General features: G+C 40.6%; 3 protein-coding genes, 1 long non-coding RNA gene and 2 other non-coding genes across 7 annotated transcripts in view; 3 read left to right on the top strand and 3 right to left on the bottom strand.

Annotated features, from left to right (window-relative positions):
* Positions 1-924: 924 nt before the first annotated feature.
* gpalpp1 (GPALPP motifs containing 1) lies at positions 925-3456 on the top strand. The gene is made up of 7 exons (XM_070830215.1): positions 925-1110; positions 1210-1327; positions 1406-1501; positions 1609-1879; positions 2029-2193; positions 2285-2386; positions 2519-3456. Exons 1-7 carry the CDS (start codon positions 1023-1025, stop codon positions 2735-2737), a joined length of 1059 nt encoding a protein of 352 aa, XP_070686316.1. The 5' UTR covers positions 925-1022; the 3' UTR covers positions 2738-3456.
* Positions 3457-5744: 2288 nt separating this feature from the next.
* On the top strand, positions 5745-11186 carry gtf2f2a (general transcription factor IIF, polypeptide 2a). Of its 2 annotated transcripts, XM_070855303.1 has the most exons (9): positions 5745-5865; positions 6321-6394; positions 6676-6700; positions 7267-7405; positions 8546-8605; positions 9564-9645; positions 9867-9966; positions 10074-10217; positions 10407-11186. In XM_070855303.1, the coding sequence occupies exons 1-9, from the start codon at positions 5800-5802 to the stop codon at positions 10527-10529; spliced, it is 813 nt and encodes a 270-aa protein (XP_070711404.1). In that variant the 5' UTR covers positions 5745-5799; the 3' UTR covers positions 10530-11186. The 2 variants fall into 2 exon arrangements, with proteins under 2 accessions (XP_070711404.1, XP_070711428.1); XM_070855327.1 differs by lacking the exon at positions 8546-8605.
* A 242-nt stretch (positions 11187-11428) lies between these two features.
* LOC139204989 (uncharacterized) lies at positions 11429-13618 on the bottom strand. The gene is made up of 4 exons (XR_011584451.1): positions 13506-13618; positions 12472-12625; positions 12042-12133; positions 11429-11615 (listed from the first exon to the last, which is right to left on the bottom strand). It is a non-coding gene; the product is annotated as an uncharacterized lncRNA (long non-coding RNA).
* Positions 11856-11988, bottom strand: LOC139206755 (small nucleolar RNA SNORA31). Its single transcript, XR_011585013.1, has one exon. It is a non-coding gene; the product is annotated as a small nucleolar RNA SNORA31 (small nucleolar RNA).
* LOC139206759 (small nucleolar RNA SNORA31) lies at positions 12280-12416 on the bottom strand. Its single transcript, XR_011585014.1, has one exon. It is a non-coding gene; the product is annotated as a small nucleolar RNA SNORA31 (small nucleolar RNA).
* Positions 13619-15019: 1401 nt separating the features above from the next.
* Positions 15020-22217, top strand: part of LOC139202372 (protein TANC1-like) — a 32139-nt gene continuing 24941 nt past the window's right edge. Inside the window, exons 1-4 of the mRNA XM_070831832.1 lie at positions 15020-15095; positions 16563-16754; positions 18641-18733; positions 20294-20424. Coding sequence (XP_070687933.1) covers positions 15020-15095; positions 16563-16754; positions 18641-18733; positions 20294-20424 — 492 coding nt within the window. The remainder of the gene's footprint in view (positions 15096-16562; positions 16755-18640; positions 18734-20293; positions 20425-22217) is intronic.

Here is a 22217-nt window from a genome sequence, read left to right as displayed (position 1 = left end):
GAATATAGTAGTGTGGTAGCAGGTGTACAGTAATGATGAACTGAATACACTGTAATGAAGACTGGTTGTGTAGAAAAGGCCCCACTACAGGTTGTGTGGTAATAAATACATATACTGCTATGATGTTAAGCAGCTTGGAAAGAGATAATTATATAAATATATTATATACTGTGCAAGTATAAACAGTAAGAAATATTTGAAGATGTAAACAGTTGTTAAGTATTAAATAAAAGTGGTGTAAAATATAGGGAAAGTAAAAACATTTATTTATCCCACACAGGGGATATTCACCAACAGAAGAGACAGAAAAGGTGCAGAAAGAAAGTGGCAGACACACAAGTAGTGCAAAAACAAGAGATATAACAAATATAAAAACATGAGGAAATATAAAATATATACGTGTGTATTGGATTTAAGGATTCAAGGAACTTTATTTGTCATACCAACACACATTTTCAAATGGGGTGGTACGAAATTACGCTCTCAGGTCCCGGTTTAAGCCAGATATTGCAAGTATTGCACAGTAGTAAAAAAAAAAAAAAAAAAAAAAGACATTACAAATGAAAAGGAATATTCTAAAATGTAAGTTATAAATGTATCACTCATTAGAAAGGACACATTAATCAAACATACTAACATGTTATTAACACATATTAATATTACTTATACTTATTCAGTCAAAGCACTCCAGAGTGTATTACACCATTATGGTAAAAAAGAGTGAATTATGGTTCAAGTTAAGAAGAAACAAACAAATGAAAAATAACTAGCAACACTCTCAGGATCAAGTGTAGTGTATGAAATCAAACATATAATTTTTTGCCTTTATTTTTGAAGCAAAATAACTTACTTCCGGTATTAGTGCGGTTTATCTTTAGCAAGCTTGACCAAACGGAAGCTTCACTGTTTACTTCCTGTGTGAAAGGTCAAATTCGTCCTTCGCTCTTGTCTCGTCTGTGTTTATGGGGTAACTTAAATATAAATTGCTCAGACTAACGTGACTTAGGAAATAAGTGCCAAATATGTCGTCTGATAAACCGATCGGACCTGCTTTACCCCCGATGTTCAGAAAGGAGGAGAACGATGAAGACGACGACAATGGGGAAGGATGTAAGATTCAAATATCTTTCCTCAGTATGGATTAAATGTTGTGTAGATCCGTTAACGGTTGATAGTTAATGTTTTTTTTCCTCCCTCCCTCTGTGTCAGTCTCTGGTCCCGCTTTGCCTCCCGGTTATAAACGGGGAGAACCGTCGAGCTCCTCGGATGAGAGTGAAGAGGAGGTGGCGGCCAAAAGAGCCAAAACAAGACACAAGGAAGCAGAAAAGTTAGTTCATTAATGGACTGGAAGCTACGAAAATAAATGTCTGGTTAAACCAAACACTGACATGTGTCTTCTGAGCAGGGCGGAGAACACTAAGAACCAAGTGGAAGAAGATGATGGTTTCTTTGGACCAGCTCTGCCTCCAGGGTTTAAGAAGCAACAGATGTCACCAGAAAGGTGAGAAAACTAAATCTACATTATATTCCACTGGATTTTATGTGTAAACAGTTAGATGTGGATAAATAGTTAATTACGGAAGCTGTAACTTCATAGTGTCCCCTCAGGCCTCCTGTGCTGGGACCAGCTTTGCCTCCTGGGTTTCGCAGAGCAGCATATGAAAAAGATGATGATGATGATGATAATAATGATGGTGAAGACGAAGAGGGTTTCCCGGGTCCTGCCCTACCTCCAGGCTACCGGGCTGAGCCCTCCAGCAGCGAGGGAGAGGATGAGGATGTGATCGGGCCCGTGCCGTTTAAGGGGCCTGTTCAAGACTCTGTGGCTCTGGACTTTGAGCGCAGGGCAAAGAGGATGAAGGAGAAGCTGACAGGAGAAGTGAGTTTAATCTGCATTGTGTAACACAGTAAATCCTCAGTTAAACGCTTGCAGATTGACCCCTGAATAGGAAAAAAATGTAAACAGAATAACACGTTAACCTCCTCTGCTGTGTGAATTTGCTCTTGTGTGTATTTCTGTGCAAACAGGACGCTCCTGAAGTGGTGACCAGAGAAACATGGATGACAGAGCTCCCACCAGAGCTGCAGCACATTGGCTTGGGTGCTCGAACTTTCAAGAAGAAGTCCGGCCCGGAGAACAAGGATCGCTCCATTTGGACGGATACACCGGCAGACAGGGAGCGCAAGATGAGGGTAGATCAGAAATATCTGACCGTTTTTATTAAATGCATTGTAGCCTATGTATTACTTCCCTACATTTCACCGGTCTGTTCTTGAACAATAGGAACGCATTGAGAAAAAGAAGAAGGGTGAGGTGGAGAAAGATGACGTCCCACAAGTCTCCCAGAAGGACATGGAAATGGCAGAGAAAGTGTCCAAGTATAATGTGAGTGGTATTACTTCATCGTTCTTTTTTCCTACATGTCCCTACATACAATTAATCCCAGAATAAATGCATTTTACAAGTGTTTGCATTAAAGTCAAGACTAAAATGTTCTCACCCACTCCCTGTTATTAGGAGTCTAAACGTGCTGAGTCTCTAATGACTTTGCACACAAAGACGATGAAGGAAAAAGCAAAGGAGACGGCTAATATACCGGTGGAGAGGAGACCGTTCGATCGGGACGCAGACCTGCAGGTGAATCGCTTTGATGACGCGCAGAAGCAGCGGCTGCTGAAGAAATCTCAGGAGCTGAACACACGGTTCTCCCACAGCAAGGACCGAATGTTCCTGTAAGAAATGATCAAGATGCGAGAAACTTATTTGAACAAGCAGACGTACCGCTACAGTCTGGCTGGTGACATTGTCATACAGGTTTTTTGTACAATGTGGATTATGTTTCTACGGATGCTCGTGTTACTCAAATGGAGAATTGAATCTTATGTTGGTCTGTGATTTAAACTAAACTGGACTAAACAGACCATAGCAAACGCGTCCATTTATGGGACTTGATATTGCTGACTGGTTGCATTGCTGCAGCAGATGTTTCAAAAGTTTCAAAGAGTCCAGCTGTTATATATGTGATATTTACAGCTGGTGATAGAGAGGGAAACATTCAAATAATTGAAATATTTTGCTACATTAATGTACAGTTTTTCTGGTTATCTTTTGAGAGTTGGATAATCACCTGTTAAAGTTTTGACCAGTACTTGTTTTTGTTTTTCTAATTAATTTAGCCCCATTATGTGTTATTTGATGTTTGAGTGACGATTTTGGAAAATGCTTTTCTTAAACCTGGCTTCTCTTGGGCAAACTAAATCAACAAAAAACCGTTGTCCCTCAATGCTCAACCCTGTAAGTAATGTAGCCTGTTGTAAGATTGGGATTGTTTAATTTGATTTTATGTCACACTTTTTTCACAGATTGCTGTGAAATGCTTTGTTTTTTCTTTAGTTGATTAAATGTTTTTTTCGTAAACCAGTATGAGTTATGTTATTAACCATTTGGGGCGTGTTAGGGAATGCTGCACATGGTGTAAAGGAAGAAAAGTGTAACATTGAGATGGACCTTCAGGGCCGCCATAGATCACATCACATCCGGTAACTTGCGTCACTAACCGTCCGCTTTCTGGGGGAGAACAAGCGACACTCTCCGTAGACTTTAATGCAAAATAGCAGAACAAAACAACGTCAAAAGAAAACCACCTGAATTAAATTACTTTATAAATGACTTGAAGACGCCATGTTAGGCAAATGTACATCCACTCTGCTTGACCTAAAAAGTGCATACATGGAAAAGATTAATTTCATCCACGTTCAGTCTCATCCCTACATTCTCCAGCATCAGGCTGGTGTATTAAGGTCCCTCAGTAACCCACTCAGTGGTCAGACATGTCCTACCAACACCTGTTTTTACCTTATTGAGTCCCCAAGTCAACAAATTACCTCTGAGATATTTTACTTTTCAGTCCTGCTCTGCTAACAGTATGCTAGCTAGCAGCAGCACTGTGTTCTGACAACTGACAAAGCTAATGCTACGTTACAGCCTACAAGTTAAGGTTAGCTTACGTTAGCCCAGTCAGTGTAGCTTGAGCTCTTGCCAGTAGTCACCTGTTAGTAGTCTATGAAGAACACGTGTCCAACTACAAGCTAATCTTTATCAGGCTATGAATTGTTATGAAATCATTAGCCGTACCTTGATACTGTAAGGAGGATGAGCGCTCACAGACTCTCTGCCGCTGTCCTGCACTGTGTGTGCTATGGCTGAAAGCATCTGTGTTAGTAACAGTCTGCAGCGGTTAATATTAAGTTTATGCAAGTAAAATTGTTTTGGCTTAAATAAACTAAGCTGGTGCAGGCCATTTCAGACACAGCAGATGAGCGGCGCAGCGGCCACCACATGAGCATACAGCGTTAGCATGTAGCTTGAAGCCATAAAACCCTTTCATCAGGATCTTTTACAGGATAGGGCAGGGGAATAAATCAGAGATCTGCGAATGTGAAAATTAAATCTTAGTGTAACCAACTCCACAGTATCTCGTTGGTATGGTGTTGTTAATTTAAATTGGTTTGTTTAAGTGTGGATACTGTCACTGTCTGCCGATCGGATCTACCTGATTGGAACTATCGCTCGCCCGTGACGATACAATACTTCCGCATTCCGCAAAGTCTTCGTGTCGCTACTATCTTTTTCTCTCTTTCTCTGATTGGCCAAAAGTAAGGGACTCTCTGATTGGTCGAAAGTGAGGGGCTCTCTGATTGGCCAAAAGAAAGAAACATTGGCTGGAAGAAAGACGCACTCTGATTAGCCGAAAGAAAGAAGCAATCTGATAGGTGAAAAGTAAGGGGCTCTCTGATTGGCCAAAAGAAATAAGTGCTCTGAATGGCCGAAAAAAAGAAGCACTCTGATTGGTCGAAAGTAAGGGGCTCTGATTGGTTAAATGTAAGGGGCTCTCTGATTGGCCAAAAGAAAGAAGCACTCTGATTGGTCGAAAGTAAAGGGCACTCTAATCAACCAAAATAAGGAAAGGTGACCTCAGGTTCTGGTAAATTAAGCCAATTAAGCCAATGCGGAGGTGCAAATACTGCAGTTCCTGGACTGCCTGGTACAAAAAGCTTTTGGTCAGTATTGGTAATTTTTTCATTCATGACAACTGTATGGGGGGTGAATTTTATATAACTCACCCGATTACATTACATTTCGGCTTAAAGTTATGCATAACTAAGAGCGTGACCGCTTTGAAAGACAGATGGGTGCTGTGACAGATGTCTAGTTGCAAGGCTTCATGTCGCGACTTATTCAGAGCCATAGCGTCAGGGAAAAGGGGGTAAATATAACGTTTTTTTAAATATATTATATCATAAGTCTTTCTGACGCATACTGTTCAGAGTAATCACAGTCTGAGGCTCTTCTGCTCACAGCGCTGGGGTGTGTAGCTGCAGACAGGAGCCAAACGTGTCTCCCCTCCTCTTTTGACTGTTTTAATCAGTTCATTTATTATTATCAGTATATTTATCAAGTTTACCGTCAGATCACAACAGATTTTATACGTTTTTTCTACCCGACCTTGTTGTTAGCAAAGGGGCTAGCCTGCTGCTGTGCTGTGCTGTTTTCAGGACATGGTTGGGCAACAAATCAGAGCTCAGCGATGGATTTAATCCTGTTGCAACCAATTCCTCTGTGGCATAGCGCTGACCATTTAAATCGGCTTGTTTCAGTGTGGACGCTGTTACCATAGACACATCATGATGAGATCCCACTCTGGATGACGTATTGCCGATGTGATCTGCACTTCCTTGTTTCTTGTGCGCATGCGTGTCAGTTGTGTCGCTAAGCTAGCAGAGGCATCTTCTTAAAACATGTCAGAAAAGGGAGAAGTGGATTTAACTGGTGCCAAACAGAACATGGGCGTGTGGCTCGTAAAGGTGCGTATATACTCTTTTGATAACACCGGTTAATGAGATAAAGCTGCAGTTATTATTCAAACACAGCGAAGGCTAACTAATGTAGCTTAGCATACTCCGCTACAATGAAAGAAACCGTGCGCTGTAGCCAACGTTGGCTAAGTTAGCTAACGCTAGCTAAGTTAAACTGTTCATAGTTTAACTTACTTATAACTGAATTGTCTTAGATGCTGAACACACCATAACTTTATCGGTTTAACAAGAGACCGTCGAAGGGTGCACACATGGTATCTCGGGAAAGTTGGGTATAACTTCATCCTGACAGCACGTTGAAAATACTTTTTGCATTGTTTTATTGAGATTTCGGACAGTTAGCGGTGAGAAATGACCGCATTTATTCATGTTAACTCCTCATGGACTCTTTGTCAAGATGTGAAAGCAACCCTTCTAAAATACATCCATGCTTCTTCTTGCAGGTGCCCAAATACCTCTCTCAACAATGGGCAAAAGCAACTGGCAGAGGCGAGGTCGGGAAACTCCGAATCTGCAAGTATGTGAAGCATCTTAACATCAATAACAGTGCAGAAGTTTTAAGTTATTTATGTAGGTCTCTGTGTTTAAAGCAAGTGATGTGGTCTGTACACTAGCATGTACTTATACACGGGGAAAGGGAAGAGAGAAAAATTAAATTTAATGTGTGTTGATGAATAATAAAATCACTGTGGTGAACAAAGTGTTTTGTTATACTATCACGAATGTATTTCAGATTAAATGAATGCTGTTAATCGCGCCAATCAATTAATTCTCATGTTTCTCATTCTTATTTTCAAGGAAAGGAAACCAAGGAAAAGCAGAGGTACGTGATGTTCAAGACAAGTATTGATGCATGCAGAGCAATATTTTGTGTAGAAGTCTTTCTCACAGTCAGGATGTTGTGACCCCCCTTTGTCTCCCCATCCTCCATGTATGGCCAAGCTCAAGGATGGACAGCTTAACTGAGAGCCAAAATATCTTCAGATTATTATGTGTTTGGTACATGAGTTGGATAATGCTGTGTTTTAGTTGCAATTTGAATTGTGCATATTTAAATGTAAGAATTCTACCTTCTGTAGTTCTTGGAGATCATTACTTTATTATTCTAGACAGGTTGCAAAACTTAATTTGCTATAAAACTGTTTGTTTGTGGCATTAATGATGCAATACTAAAACAGTAGTTTTTACTATGTAGTCTGTCAGTTAATGCCAGTAAATTGTGGTTCCTTATGCTGCCCAATTCAGTAAACATGGTTTTGATTGATAATTCTAAGTACAGTACAACTATGTATGTCTGCTTCTGTACTGAACACAGGATAACTGGCAGTAATATCAACAGTAAAGAGAGAAGCTGAAAAGATTAAATGTGGATGATACTGCTCCTTACAGGTGTCCTTTACTTTGAACGAAGAGCTGACCGTGATTCAGGGTATCGATGATAAGACTGTGTCTGCGCCTCGTGAGCACCCGTTCACTATGCAGTCAGTAGGAGGACAGACGTTGGCGGTCTTCACCGAGACGCCATCAGGTGCGTTTCACTCTGCTGCAAGCCGAGGCGCTCGTAACAATCCACAGATTTCATTATTGGTTTTCTGTACTGTGAAATATCTGTTTGTATTGGAGCCCAGAGGTAAGTTCTGTGTGATCAGGTGGTGGAGGCGCCCATCCTGCTACTCTTTGTGCGGCTTGCTGTCTTCATGCACAGTGTTTCCCCTGCCTGCCTTGCTTGTCTGTGTGTGCTGTGAACTCTCAACAGAGTGTGAGGTTGTACACAGTCCTAACAGCATATGTAAGGAATCATAGTGGATACGTGAACACTCAATGGAAAATAAAAGAGAGCTGGTCTGTTGGAAATTTGTGTTTGATCACCTGTAAGTTTGACCTTTTCCGTCCACTCCCAATCACCTCTTAGTAGACTGGACTGCATTGATCAGGCACAATGGTCCTAATTGGATTCATTTAACATAGAGTAGAGCAATATCAACACAAATCATCACTGAATTTGTCGTTGATTTAATTTGTGCATGTGTTTCTTTGGTTTGGTTTGAACTTCACTAGCCTTGTCTGCCCTCTGGATGTAATGTAGGTGTTTTTTGCTGTGGGTGCTGGTGAGCTTGTGCTGCTGTGCTTACTTTGGGACACCATCTTTTGTGTGTATGTGTGTGATTTAGGGCTGCGCAGTCCTGTTTTTTTCAATCACATTTAATAAGTACGATATGAAACTTCTTTTTCAATGGAGACCTGGCCAAGAAGGCAGCACAATGTATAAAATTCAGTGTATTAACAGGAAAGACAAAAGATAAGAGAGGTAATTACTGCTGCACTGTTACCCATTTACTTTTAAACTGGAGACTTTTTTTTTTTTTTTTTTTTTTTTGCCACATGAAAATGTGCTTTGTTTCATGTTTCACTAATGTGCAGCCCTGTTTAGGATGTGCATTTGTGGCGAGAAGGGGTATCTGTGCTCGCTTGACGTAAGGGCATGCTTGCTTCGCTCACATGCACGTGTGTGTACTCATCAGAGATTACACCGAGAGGCTCTGTGTGATCACACGTTTTCGTATGCGACTAAACCCTGGGTGTGGTTCTTGCTGTTCGATCCCCTCCTCCCTCCGTCTTCCAACCCCCTGTATTTTCATGTTTACCATCCCTCCCTCCCTTCCTGTAGGCCAGTCAGAAGAGAGATCTGATTGCAGCAGCTCAGGTTCGGGGGCAGGGGCAGGTCCAGGTGAGTCCTCTGTTTCGCCAGTGAGTGACAAAGCTGCACCACTAGGAATCAGACACCCCGAGTGTCTATTATTTTTATGAATGAATGGCGTTTTGTAGCATCACAATAGTAACACACATACATGCTTTGGACGATGCATGTATTGGTATAAAAACTTTAGACACATTGTGCTCATGTAGCACCCAGGTTTGCCATATGGAGCTTCTGCACTCAGTTTGTATCATCTTGACTGGAGGATGAAAATGAGTCTGTGGTCAGAATGGTCGACACTGCGCTTCAGCAGCTATCTGCTTGTGGTGATGGTTGTAATTCCAGTTGTGACATCGCTTTGGCAAAGAGATTTGAAGATCTGACTGCCCAAAGTGTTATACGTACATGGCAGTTGCAGATTTACCAAGCTTCCTTCAAAACTAATGTAGAGACTTTTTGATGTGAAAAAGTGGTGCTCTCAATGATGTGGGGTTGAATTGAGTTCTTTTTCCTCCTTTTTTCATAGAATTTAACCCCAATATGTGTATTCACATAGTTTTCTTTAAATGGTGAAACTAATAAAGCAGTTGTGGATATGAGACAAGCCGTTTGGAAAATTCCAATAGAAATAGAAGCTGTTTTTATGTGTTTATAGAGGAGAAAAAGAACTTTATTCAGAAGATTTGTCTTTTTTTCATTTGAGTTTCTGAAACTGACCCTTGATTGCTATCTGATCTGATCTTTATTTCAACTTTAGGAGACTCCGGCCTGAGCTAGATTCATGCCACTATCAAAAGCCAATTCTGTTTCTGGAGTGTATTGTTTTTTTCACTAAACTCATCAGTCGTGTCTTCTTTCATGTCTCCTCCTGCACACATGCAACCGCTCACCTTCCCCTACTTATGAAGTAAACACGCACTAAAAGTGCTTTAGGACATATGGACTTCCAATTCCTGTTGAAGTTTTAATTAACTCTCATCTCTTCCAGATAAAATAGCCTTGGAGGGAGTGGTGGTGCAGAGAGCAGAGTGCAGACCTGCTGTTAGTGAAAGCTATATGAAGCTGAAGAGGTGGGTATTTTCAAAATCATATTAAAAAAAAGAAAAGAAACCCCCGTGTATTTAAACAGTATAACACTTTTCATATTTGAAAAATTAAAGATTCAATGGTTGAATCTCTCCAGTTTTAAAGATGCTATAGTCACATAGGCAAGCACCAGTATTAATTGCAGAGTTAGAATGTATGTCATGTATTGTACTTGGAAAATAAAGTAATTCTTGTTGTTAAACAGGTTACAAATTGAAGAGTCCTCCAAGCCAGTCAGGCTGTCACAACAGCTGCAGAATCCCGTCACCAACAACTACAAACCTGTGGCCAACCATACTTACAACGTAAGAAATAAATCCCACACTGGAGTGTCCAGTTTCATTAGTCAAGACATGCAAATCCACTGATATTATGTGGTACCTGACCGCTGCCTGTTTACTTTTTGCTGCAGCTGGAGTATGAGAGGAAAAAGAAGGAAGAGGGCAAGAGAGCGAGAGCTGACAAGCAGCAGGTGTTGGACATGTTGTTTTCTGCTTTCGAGAAGCACCAGTACTACAACATCAAAGACCTGGTGGATATCACCAAGCAGCCTGTGGTAAGATTACAGGGCAACACGAGGGCTGGGTTTAGACCACTTTGCTCTACTGATTTCAAACAATACTATTTGGTGTAGCTTTATCTTTTCAAGAATTGATGCTTATATAGAGTTATTTTAGTGATGCTTCACTCAGAAAAATGACAATATATTAATATTTTCTCACATTTGGCCTCTCTCCTCTTCTAGATTTACTTGAAGGAAATCTTGCGTGATATTGGCATCTACAATGTGAAGGGAACACATAAAAACACCTGGGAGCTCAAGCCAGAATACAGACATTACCAAGGAGAAGAAAAGACTGACGAATAGTGTCTTGACTCTCCCAAGGCTGATGCACCAGTTTCATTTCACGTGGACTCCCCCTCCCAGACCAGGCCTTGGGTGGACATTTTGAGTTGTCTCCTGATGCCCACAGATCAGGTTTCAAAACACACTGGATGACAAGGTGAAGCAAAGGCGGAGTTCGAGGGGGGTAAAGGTTGTTGTATCCTTGTATTTTGTAGGACGTGAAGGTTTTAGGCTCAAGTGTGCAACGGCTCTTCCTGATGTGGTTTCGGTCATAACTCCAGCACACCTTTTGAGGAGAACGTCCCAAAAAGTATTGAGTTAGTTGCTCTAGCCATCAGCGGCACAGGACGTAGCATTTTAAACGCAAAAGATGCATTTCTGAACTCTGGTTCATAGCATTGCAATATGCTTTCACAAGTGTATCCAGAGGTTAGGGGTTTAATGTTAAGGATAACTCTTATAAAGATGATAGAGGAAGGATGTGACACATGTAATGGCTCTCACCACTAAATTGTGTGAGCAAGTTTTGTAAAAATATTTAGAATTTTTTAAATGCAGCTTAACAGGTTTCTGCACTGACCTAAATTTGTGATTTCAGGTGTCTTATTGGCCCATCTTTGTGATTTTAAACTTTTACATGTGGTTGACTTATGCAATAAATGTTTGATTAGGAAAAAACATGGTACTTTATTGGAGCAGTAGCAAAATATTGCATTTAAAGAATGAGATGAACCAAATTTCTGTACACAACTTATTCAAAAATGGTCTTAATAGCACTTTTAAGTTGTAATCCAGGCTACTCTAATATTGGTATTCCACTCCAAGAATGCATTTCGGTCAATGGCTAGTATGACAGCAGTAACTGAAGATCGTTTGCTTCTGTTCATCACAACATACAGAGTACAACACTACGCATCAAGTTTGATTTCACAACCATGCTTCAGAAAGTTAAAGCTTTATTTCTCAAAAAAAACAAAAACAAATGGTGTCAAGTTTGACGCATTGCATGCTGGTTCAGATTGCTTCAATGCCTAGGTATGCAAGAGAAATCCTGCTGACAGATTCCATGGATCCAATACCCATCAGGTGATTGCAGTGTCTTGTTACCTGCATAAAGACAATAAATGGCAATGAGCAGTTGTGCCTTCAGATCTTAAGACACAGCAAGTAAATGGAAAAATGCTTTTATAGGCCACATATTGGCATGTCCAAATATACAATGTTTTGACCAGACATGTCCAGGGACCAAATTGGTAGTTTGATGTACAGATTCTGTAAACGTTTGACCTGAATGCAAGAGCAGTGTGCAGCACTGTGAATCTGCCCTTGGACCATGCCCAACAAAGCTCATGTATTCCTCCATTCAATCTGGGTTGCTATTATATTTAGCAGTCAGAAAGCGCGAGGAAGGCTCAGTTTAGCATCTCTATGCAAACCCAGAAGCCAATGCAGCCTGCTTCAGGTCTATCAGTGGATGCAAATTGAAGTCAACCCAGATTAAAAATAGTTTTAAGTGCATTAGAAAGTGCTCACCTGCAAAGCAACAATTCTAAGACAGCTCAACAGGTTCCAGCTCCTGCAGTAACTTCTCTCCGGGTTAATCTCTTCAAGCTGGAGCCTTGAGCCTGGAAAGGGGAGGGAGGGCAAAACATTCAGGCGCTTTACCCATCTGTGGTATATGCTGAGATAGATTGGTTTCATGGGCAGAAACGAATGATTAAAGCTGAAGCAGTTCTTAATGGGAGCAACATGTCAATAGACTGTATTTTTGATTTATCCTCCCCAATTCAATCTGAGACGCCATAGAAAAAGAGGCGGACAGAAAGCGCAGGGACATTTGATATTGCATCTGAAATCTTAAAACCCGGGATCTCTCACAGCAGAGAGCCCAGGCTGTCAAAGATGCAGCTTGTGACCATGTGGAAAGGCAGCGAGTCACCACAGAGTTAGCATGTCTACATACGTTTTCACTCGTGACTTGATGCAGCTGGTAGAGGTCCTCTCAGACCCGCTTTATTACACTGCCATGGCAGACTGTAGTGTTGTAACAGCACATCTCTGGGACGGTTTACTGCAGCTCAGTCATCCTTCAGCCGGCTCAAACAGGGGTCCAACATCTGAACATGATCCAATAAGGAGAGAAAAAAAAAATACATTAGAGTCATTTATAAGAACTGCATATACTAAAAGCAGATATTTTATGTAAATTTCAAGCACAGTGCACTTTTATGGAGCAGTACCTTTTTATAATGAAAACTCCTGTTAACTGTATGAAGCTTGTCTAAATTATTCACGTAAGACAAACTGATACACCTCTGTCTTTGAACTGTGATGACGTCATGTGCTATGTTATTTCATAAGTATTGGTTTGTATAGAGTATTTCTTTAATCATAAGGACGAAACAGCTTCTGATGCAGTGGATTGTACGAATGATTTACTTTAAAAATCATAAATTAATCCCTGATGTTATAGCTTTTGATTGATGCCGCCTTAACTTTAAGGCTTAGTCACAGCCGGGTAAAGTTCCTACAGTACAACTATCTGTGTAAGCCAACAACACAATTTCAACCAATTGAAATCAGCAAGACCATTTTATAGTTTCGCTGTTAACTCTACGCAACCATGAGATTAATACATTTAGTGTTAACTAATGTTGTAAAACTCAAATTAGCATTAACCACGCACAGTCTACGGAGCTAGCTAGCTAGCAGTGAGGCATTTCCGGTGCTGTAGTAAATTTCAAGTCCCTTTTTAAATGGTTCCTGTTGCCCGAAACTCCTGAAGATACTGGACATTAGTTTGGCTAAATCACCTCACTAAGTTTACTTGTTGTTACGTGGGATAACGCTGCACTGGGATCTTTAAAAGGTATCCGACACTGACTCGATACAAAATGGCATCAGCTCTCTTACACGTGTCCACACTGAAGAGACTTTACACCAAAACTGAACAGTTACTGCTGTTTATCTTCACTGTGAGGGGCAGAATATACTTACAGTGGTCCATGGCGGTGGAGATTAGTGAACAGCTGAAGTGGTTCTGCATTATGCACTTATTCTGTGACTTGAGGAGAGAGCAGTCGGTGAGAAAAGGACCGAAAACGTTGGAGGCTCCACTTTAAATAGGCTACCACTCACTTCCGCCCCCTTCAGGACGAAGGAGGAACTTTAAGTCACGTCGTCGCCCCCTGGTGTTCACAGTGGGAGGCGACGACAACATGCACTGGATTCATGTTCAATGAATTTAAAAACAATGTTCATTTTTGGATTTAAGGGTTTAAAAAAAGGCTTTGGTGCAAATGATATGGTATATAATTTATTTATTCTAATAATGCTGTTTTTAGAAAATCCGAATCAGTTTTATTTTGCAATTAACGTGTACACATACAGCGAATTTGATAGAAATATACATGCAGATAAATACAAGGACTAAATACTAAGTGAACATAGGCTACAAGTAGATGCATTTGGATATGTATATAAATATATGAACAACAACAACATATAGTGTCTTTATACAAGTCAAACTGTAATTTCTAAACAAGAGTAAAATAGTAAAGATATGCAACTGGGCGATTAATGTTGGCTATCAAGTTACTTTGTACACACGAAGTAGGTGGATATGCACAGTTTCTGCATGCAGGTCTACATAGAGTTAATTCAGGGCTTAGATTACTATTTGACGAGGATCATAAGTACGCGTTAAAATATGTTTGAACTATAAAATACATTATTTGAACGTCATGTCGCTGCATGAAAAGCCAGTGTCAGGTCAAGCAGACGAGTTAACGTTTCATTTGGATGTAACTTACCATTGTTAAACTAGGCAAGCATGTTTCTTATTATTATTATTATTATCATTACTATTATCATTATTATTATTATTATTATTATTATCATTGTTATCATTATTGTCATTATTATTATCATTATTATGATGAAGTCTATTTGTGGTTGTGTTGTAACGGTGGCAGAGTAATATAAACTGTAAAGATTAAAACTATAAATAACCCATGCTATAAGTTAAGGGAACAAAACGGACTGAAATAAAACATTAAAAAATCATCATCGGGCTCATCAAATGTGGAACATGAGGCAAGCACGCGTGTGCACGACGCGCGCGCCCAGCTCCTCTTCCAACAGTGCGTGAGCAGACTGAGGAGGTGCAGCACTTCTTAATTGGACTCCGCCAGTTTAAATGGTCTACCATCAGCTTCCTGTGGATTTATGTGAAGACATGCAGGCTCCAAAGAGGATTTAAGAACAGGTAACTTGTGGCTTTATTTTAGGATGATAGCATTTTGTTTTGTACCCTTATGTGCACTAATGATTAATGCAAAGGAAGTACTCATTGTTTAAGACTAAAAAACACCAGTTAAGTACAGCTCTCCTGCAGTTGAATTAAAAACTAACAGTTGGGGTAATGTTGCATGAAATAATGTGCTTCTAATTCAAAGGGACATTTTCCACAGTCCTCCACAGGCGGCTCACAGTGAAGCAACAGCCCAGCTATGTTCAGAGCAGTGTTTGGAAACAAGAGAGAGGGAGGAGGAAAACGAGGAGAAAAAAAGGGCCAGAAACATCCAGGTAAGAATAAAGATACTACCTGTGTAACAGAACTGTGGCATTTCAGCTCAGCACTGAGTCAATATCTCTTTTATCATATGGAATGAGCTTTTTTGTCAAATTGGACGCATTTGTCTAATGTACACACTAGATCTCGCATTATTTGATGGCAGCCTCTCTTCTCTTGGGTGATTTAAGTAGAGCCATTTCAATTAGCCTAATTCATCAGTGTGTTCTGTCCTTCACACAGTGTCCCGCTGCTTGCGTTTAAAGTGTGTCAGGAGAAGTTAGACTGGGTTAGGCAAATATCCTGACCTACTAAAAAACATAGTGAATTTCACAAGAAATCGTGAGTTGGCTGCAACTGAACGAGATAAATCTGCACTCTTGTTGAAAATGTGTTAACAAACTGACCACTTTGTAGCATTGTCAGTGGAAAGTGAACTGAGAGGCGTGCTAAACGATTTGAGCATTTTTATTTCTGTTGAAATGAAGTGAAGATGTTTGTATTTGTTCACAGGGCGAACTTGTCAACTTGCTGCAGTACAGAGAAGATTTCATACTGCGCAGTGGAGATAGATGAGCATAAGTAGAGCTCAGTATTAGAGCAACCATGTTGCCCATTAATATTTAATAGTTTGCTGCTTTGGGTAGCAAGAACAGAGAGGAAGATAGAGAACTGTGTCAGTCTCATTAAAATGATATAGTATGTTTACAGTACATTGGGATGGCTCTGATCGTTTGAAGAGAGATATCACTTCTCAAAAGCTTATCATGAAGGGTTTCAAGGCAATGATCCTTCTGCTCTTTAAGGAATTATTCAACACTATATCATGTGAATTTTTAATATTAGGTAGTGGACTTCTTCTGTGTTCTGTGTTTTGCTCATGATGATAACTGCAAAAACACTATTTAAAATGGGTGGGAGTGAATGGCTGAATTATACAACAGGGGAAACTATTGCAATCTGGTATAACCAATATACAGTAAGTGGCAATAAGGTCTCTGCAATCACCTGGCGTTGTGAGTTCTAAGACGTAATGTTTATTTGAGGACACAGAACGAGGCCTAATGGCTGCAATAAGGGTGGACTGATTATTACTCAAATATTGAATTGAAATATAATAAGTGTAGCCTCTTAATTGAGAGTGATCCCATTCCTTTAAATAGATGTTCTGGCGTTGCCAGCTTTCCATTACCTCATTCGTGCAATATGCCTCCAAGACAAGTTATGTTCACTCAGTCGCAGCCTTATGTGAGACATATTTTACACTGCTCTTTTTGCAATATGTTAAATCCACTGTACATACACATTCTGTCAAATCAACTCTGCCACTTTAACTATGCTGAGGCTTTATAATTTGCACTTCTTTCACCTTAACACCAGCCTTTTTCTATGCTTTCGCCACACACTCTTATGTTTTACATGTCGTCCCATGTCTCGTTGTACATTGTATAATGACAATAAAGGCTTTCTATTCTATGTAGGTGGTCACAGCACCTTGCAGAGGGGCAGCGGTGGGCGTGCCACACACCTCCAGGACCATGACAGCGGCTACACCGAAAGCCCGTCAAAACTGATGAGACTGACCAAGGGTGTGTCCATTTCTTTACCGTCCTCCCCTCTTCTCCCCCGCCAGGCTGACATCGTTCCCTCCCAGTCATGCATCAAATTCACAGGTGGGTTAAATTGAAACATTAATAGTAATAAAAACAAAGTATGGTCTCATCACGAACAACAACAACCGAGAATGACAAGTAGCTGTGCATCGTGGGAATAGCTGTAAAAATAGCAGAATGCTTTCATGGGTTTGCCTTGATTAGCAGAGCGCTTCTGTGCTTTCAACTGCTCCATACATGTGACAGCAAACACAAGAGCATACAGACTGTGCCCCCAGGGCCCAAAACCATGTGACAGATTGTCGGAGTAAATGATTGAACATGATAACTTAAGGCAATGAACCCCAATTAGGTAGGTCGATTTTGAGACATTATGTTAGTTTGGATCCATAAAGTTATGATCAAAGACAATTGATGATAATATGAAATAAATAAAAGCTCACTAAGTTCATTTGCTAGCTTATTTAATCATTATCTTTTGGGGTTTCTCAAAACATGCTATTGTACCTGTATATCTTCGAATCTGGATGCACCGGTTGGCCAGTGGTCTGAAATGTATGCCATGTTTTCCTCATTTAATTCCTGCAGGAAACCATTGTGACATGACATTTCCACTCGTCTTTCTTTCCATGTTCCATGTTTCGATCCCTGCAGTTACCTGTCAAATAAACTCAGAACGCCAAAAAGACTGCATCACACAATTTACCTCTGGTTAAAAGCTACATCCACTCCTTTTCCCTCATTAAAAAAAAACATCCACAATCGTTTCAAAAGGTTAACCAGTGGACAGATGATCCTACTTCACTAAAAAGTCCACTGGAGGTTTCAGGTTTCCACTTCACACCTGTGCAAGTTACACACCGGATCATGATCTTTCTCCATATTAGTAGCGATGTTGAACTCTGCAGAGTGAGGGCTGAATATCCAAGTGAAATAGCAGTAAGAAAAACACATTATTTTAAAATAAAATGTTATTTTTTCATCAAAATAAAATATTTTTCCATATCCATATGCACATGACTATATCTCATAAAGTTAAAATAGTAAAAATCACAAATGTCATCCACTGTTTGAATAATGTCTGTATCTCGGAAATTATTTTAAAATGTAATTGCCCCTTATAAAAAACAGTAAGTTCTCTGAGGTGTTTAATCATGTAAAGTCTAATAATAATCGTTGGATTACAAGAAAAAGCAAACTCCATGTTTACCTCGGGTGACTCGCATCAAAAGAAGCACAAGGTGGCAGTGTCCTGCAGCAAGAACTGCCATCCAGAAAAAGGTGCTCTTACATCTCATTGCATGCAGCACTGCCTCGTTTTTTCCCCCACTACACTGAACGAACATGACAAGGAAAATTACAGCAAGTAAAAATATACACTGTCATGCCATTTGGATCTTTGGCGGTCATGCAATATCAAACTGTGTGTCAGACTACACAAAGAGTCTTCCCACACGCACGGTTCAAACAAAAAATAACCTTGAGTGTGAAAATTCTATGCATCTCAGTGCAAACATCTCACCCTTATGAATGATCTCCAGTCCTAAAGAATCTGCGCTTCCAAGAACCCTCAGATGTTGCATAAATTGAGACACACCCACACACATGAATATGAGCGCACCGCTGTCCCTGTCCACACACACACGCACATACTCACACACATTTGCACTGTTAATATATTATAGATAAACACCCATGGTACAGTGAATATTGTACTGTTTGCATGCACGGCTCGCACTCTGTGCATACTGCTTTACACTCCTGGGACACAATTCAAATTCTGCACCACAGATCTCATCTGGGGAGACTTAATCTCTCTCTCTCTCTCTCTCTCTCTCTCTCTCTCACTTTCTTTCATATCCCTCCTTATCTCCACCCTCAATCCCTCCCTCCCACCCTGCGTGCTCTCCCTCCCTCTCCCTTCTCCCTCTGTGCTGTGGCCGAAGGACGGGTAAGGAAGCTGGAGTATGTGGATGGCTCTTCCAGTGCGAGAGAACCTCTTGTCTTTGCCTCGTGCCGTGGCAAGACAGACCACAGAGGTGAGAACAGGAGTGCGTGGGCGTGTGTTTAGCGTCAATGTTTTTCCAGGTATTGATCAAGGAAGCTGAATGAGAATGAATGGGGGAGAGGTGAGGGGAGAATCAATGATGAGAGAGAGAAAGTGAGTGTGTGGGGTTTTTTTTTTTTTTTAAATTACATCTAAAAGACTTTGCATTTAGTTTTTCCTTTCAGATGTATGCGGGGACAGTCTGTGTAATCCTCAGTGTATTATTGAGAGTGGATTTGTTTTATGACAGTTTCTCCTCGGTCCTTGTACTGACTACTCTGTATGTTGCGTGTACATTTAAGGGTAGATTAAAACAATAATGGTGTTAATATTGATATCTCAGTCAGCTTTCTTTGTGTTTTTGACCAGAGGGCTACCTTAAAGCTAAACAGATTTTATGAGGCATCTTCCATCCTAGTTGCCAAGCATCTCTTAGCTTCCCGTTTCCAATGGCAACTGCTAGGTGGTTTGATGAATAGTATTGGACATTCAGTGTGTCCTCATGTTACTCCAGATTGGATTTCAGTGCTATGCTGACTAAATGCAAAGTTTTCTCTCCTCCCCCTCGCTCAAATACACATCTACCCTTCCTCCCCAGGTCTTCCGCAGCTTTTCAAGCCGTGAAGTGAAAAGAATTTTGACAAAGGCTTATAACTGGAGCACTTTATAGAACAAAAAATTATCAGGCTTGCCTCTCAAAACTGACCTTGATCCTCTCAAGGCTATGCTCATGCTTGAAACACAAATGGGTTGAATGTAAGAGCGATGCAATGCAGTACCTTTAAAAGGAGAGAGTGAGCCAGCAGCACAGAATGAGAAAGAGTCAGTGGAGGGAGTGCGAAATGAATGTGATGTCTAAACGCAAAGATGTTTGTGAGGAGGAGTGAGCTGTTCCTGTAATCCATGATGTTCTGTCATCCTGTTAATATGCCTACTCAGTATGCATGTTACTCAGCTGAAAACAGTACATAGGTGAGGCGTGAGAACGGAGGAATGCATTGCTCAGCTGGTTAAAGCGCAGAGATTTGAACACTGTTAAAAAGACCCACTGTGCAGAGGTGACCGTGGACCTTAGAAGAGCAGAGGTTGGGGGGCAAAGCATCAAGGAGCCTTAAACAGTGATAAATGAATGCAGCACATGGCCTGTGTCAGCCAATCTCTCCAGGAGCAACAGTGAAGGCAGAGCCAAGGCACTCCTTCTCTCTGCTCCAGAGTCGACACCAAGCTCATTGAAATTCACAACTCGTCTCTTAACCGGGAGCACCTGGCAGGCGTGTGCACAGGCAAACTCACAACCTCACACAACCTCTTGCTGCTGCCTCAACCAGGGACTGGAAAGCCACTGTCTGTGCATTCATAATCAGGGCAGCTGGGGCTGTGCTGACCTGTGGATGCATATATTTAACGCAGTCCACTAGCGATGCCGCTGGGTGGGAACCTCACGACTGAGCTGAGCTAAAACGAGAGCGTCATTTAGATGACGGTTTCATCTGGTCTGCTGTGTTTCCATTTGCTTGTTAATTCGTGTGTCCTGAATGTGTGTGTCTTTTAGACCTCCACGTGGAGCCCCAGCAGGGCTCCTCCCTTTCTACCCAGGAACTGATGACCAGACTATGCTTCTTATTGGGAGAAGCAACGCCCGGCACTGCTAGCTCTCCTATGGAGGACAGGAGGGAAAAGAAGGTAGGGCAACATATTGATTTATTGGCCCTTTGCTGTCATATCATAAAAAAAGGCAATGGATGGGTTATGATACAACATTCTCTTGTAGCTCTCACATTTTATTTCTTCTTTAAACATTTAAATATGACTAAAGATTAATTGATTGTTTTTCTTTTTGAATTAAGTTGTGTGCAAGGAAATATTGTGTTAAACACTATGTATAATTTGACTGCTCAGACTCCCTTTAGAGACATGGATCAATATTTCTAATCATATTTTGAAACATCATTAATTGTGCTGCCATGCCTCAGCAGGGCTCCATTTCTGTACTCCATGCCCTGTTAGTTTAACCCTTCTGTATGAGAGTTGTTGTAGATGCTTATGTCTCTCCATCTCTGTGCCTTTGTATCGCTCAGCCTTGGCCCATTTTCTCAGCCTCATTCCACCACCTGAGCTCCAGATTCAGTCCGTTTCACAGAGATAGCGAGGCTCATATGAGGAATGTGGGTTGTCCTGGCTAAGATAGATGATGCTCTGGTATAAAGGGAATAACAGTGAGCTGTTTCAACTCTGCTGCCTTGTCTCTTTACAGTTTCTGTGTTGCAGAAATGTTGCATCAGTAATGAAGAGACCTGAAATACACGTGATCAAGCTATAAGGATGAGCAATGTATAAAAACAAAAGACTACTGACATATCCATTTATCAACAAACAAATGTCTCTAGATGTTGTAAAAAGATTTTGATCTTTTCTGAACAATTCACGTCTCTTTTACCACTACTTTTATTGGTAAAAGCTCACATATGTTGATAAATACAAATGTCAGCAACGATTTAAAATGTGTCTATTTAAGAAAGAATAAGAAAGAAAGAATACATTCAAATATATGAACATATATGTGAAAAAGATTTTCCTCCTTTACAAGAAACATAATGGAAAACAACACCACAAGAACTGAAAGCAAAAAATACCAAGACCTCTCAGATTTTGCATAATCAGCGTATGATATATTGCAGGGTTAGTAGGTTGCAATATATTGTAGAGATATACTTGTTATTATGTATACGTGTTTTCTTTCCTCTTGAAAAAGCTCTTTATCAAGGGATGTGATGCTGCTGAGATGGAGCCATGATAGCTGTCTGAAAAATAATCTCGTCTTTTTCTCTGTAGTTTTTTTTTCCACCATGATGACACTTTCTATTTGGCTTTGGTGTAGGGCTCTACATGCTTTCCAGAATACTCACTGTGCTATCTCTAAAAAGCAACTGAAACACGTCCTTTTATCACAGCAACACACACTGTAATGGTACCTTCATCCAGTGTCAGATTTCCCATTTCCTGAAATTTGCATGTATTGTGGAAGTAGATGTGTGTTTGATTCAGCGTACTTACAATACATCCTGACACCTGTGAAAAATGTTCACGTTTTCTTTTCGTCTTTGAGGAATCAGCCCAGTGCGGAACAGAAGTATGTGTGTGCAGTGACTTTTACAGCAAACTGTAAATGTCTATAGTGAGTGATTCAGTTTTTGAACACAACCAGCTGTCATTATGAAAAACTGGGAAAATGACAGCCAGGATGAAAATAAGTGGAATTATCCTTTCATTTCCCATCTGCGTGCACAGAAACATGTTCAGTCATAAACACACAAAACAGTGTGCATGAAGGCAAACACTGTTACGCAGAGTGGAGTACTGTAAGAAAGGGAGGCAACTGACACTGTTAATTTACTGCACTTTAAAAAGTGAAGACCGTCACTTGGGTGTGTTTCTTTTCTTTCTCGCCTCTTTCTCCTTGTACAGAGTCGATCAGG

This window comes from Pempheris klunzingeri, chromosome 1, assembly GCF_042242105.1.
Source record: "Pempheris klunzingeri isolate RE-2024b chromosome 1, fPemKlu1.hap1, whole genome shotgun sequence".
Classification (NCBI taxonomy): domain Eukaryota; kingdom Metazoa; phylum Chordata; class Actinopteri; order Acropomatiformes; family Pempheridae; genus Pempheris; species Pempheris klunzingeri.
Note: the sequence above shows the minus strand (reverse complement) of the source record. Positions and strands in the feature narration are given on the sequence as shown.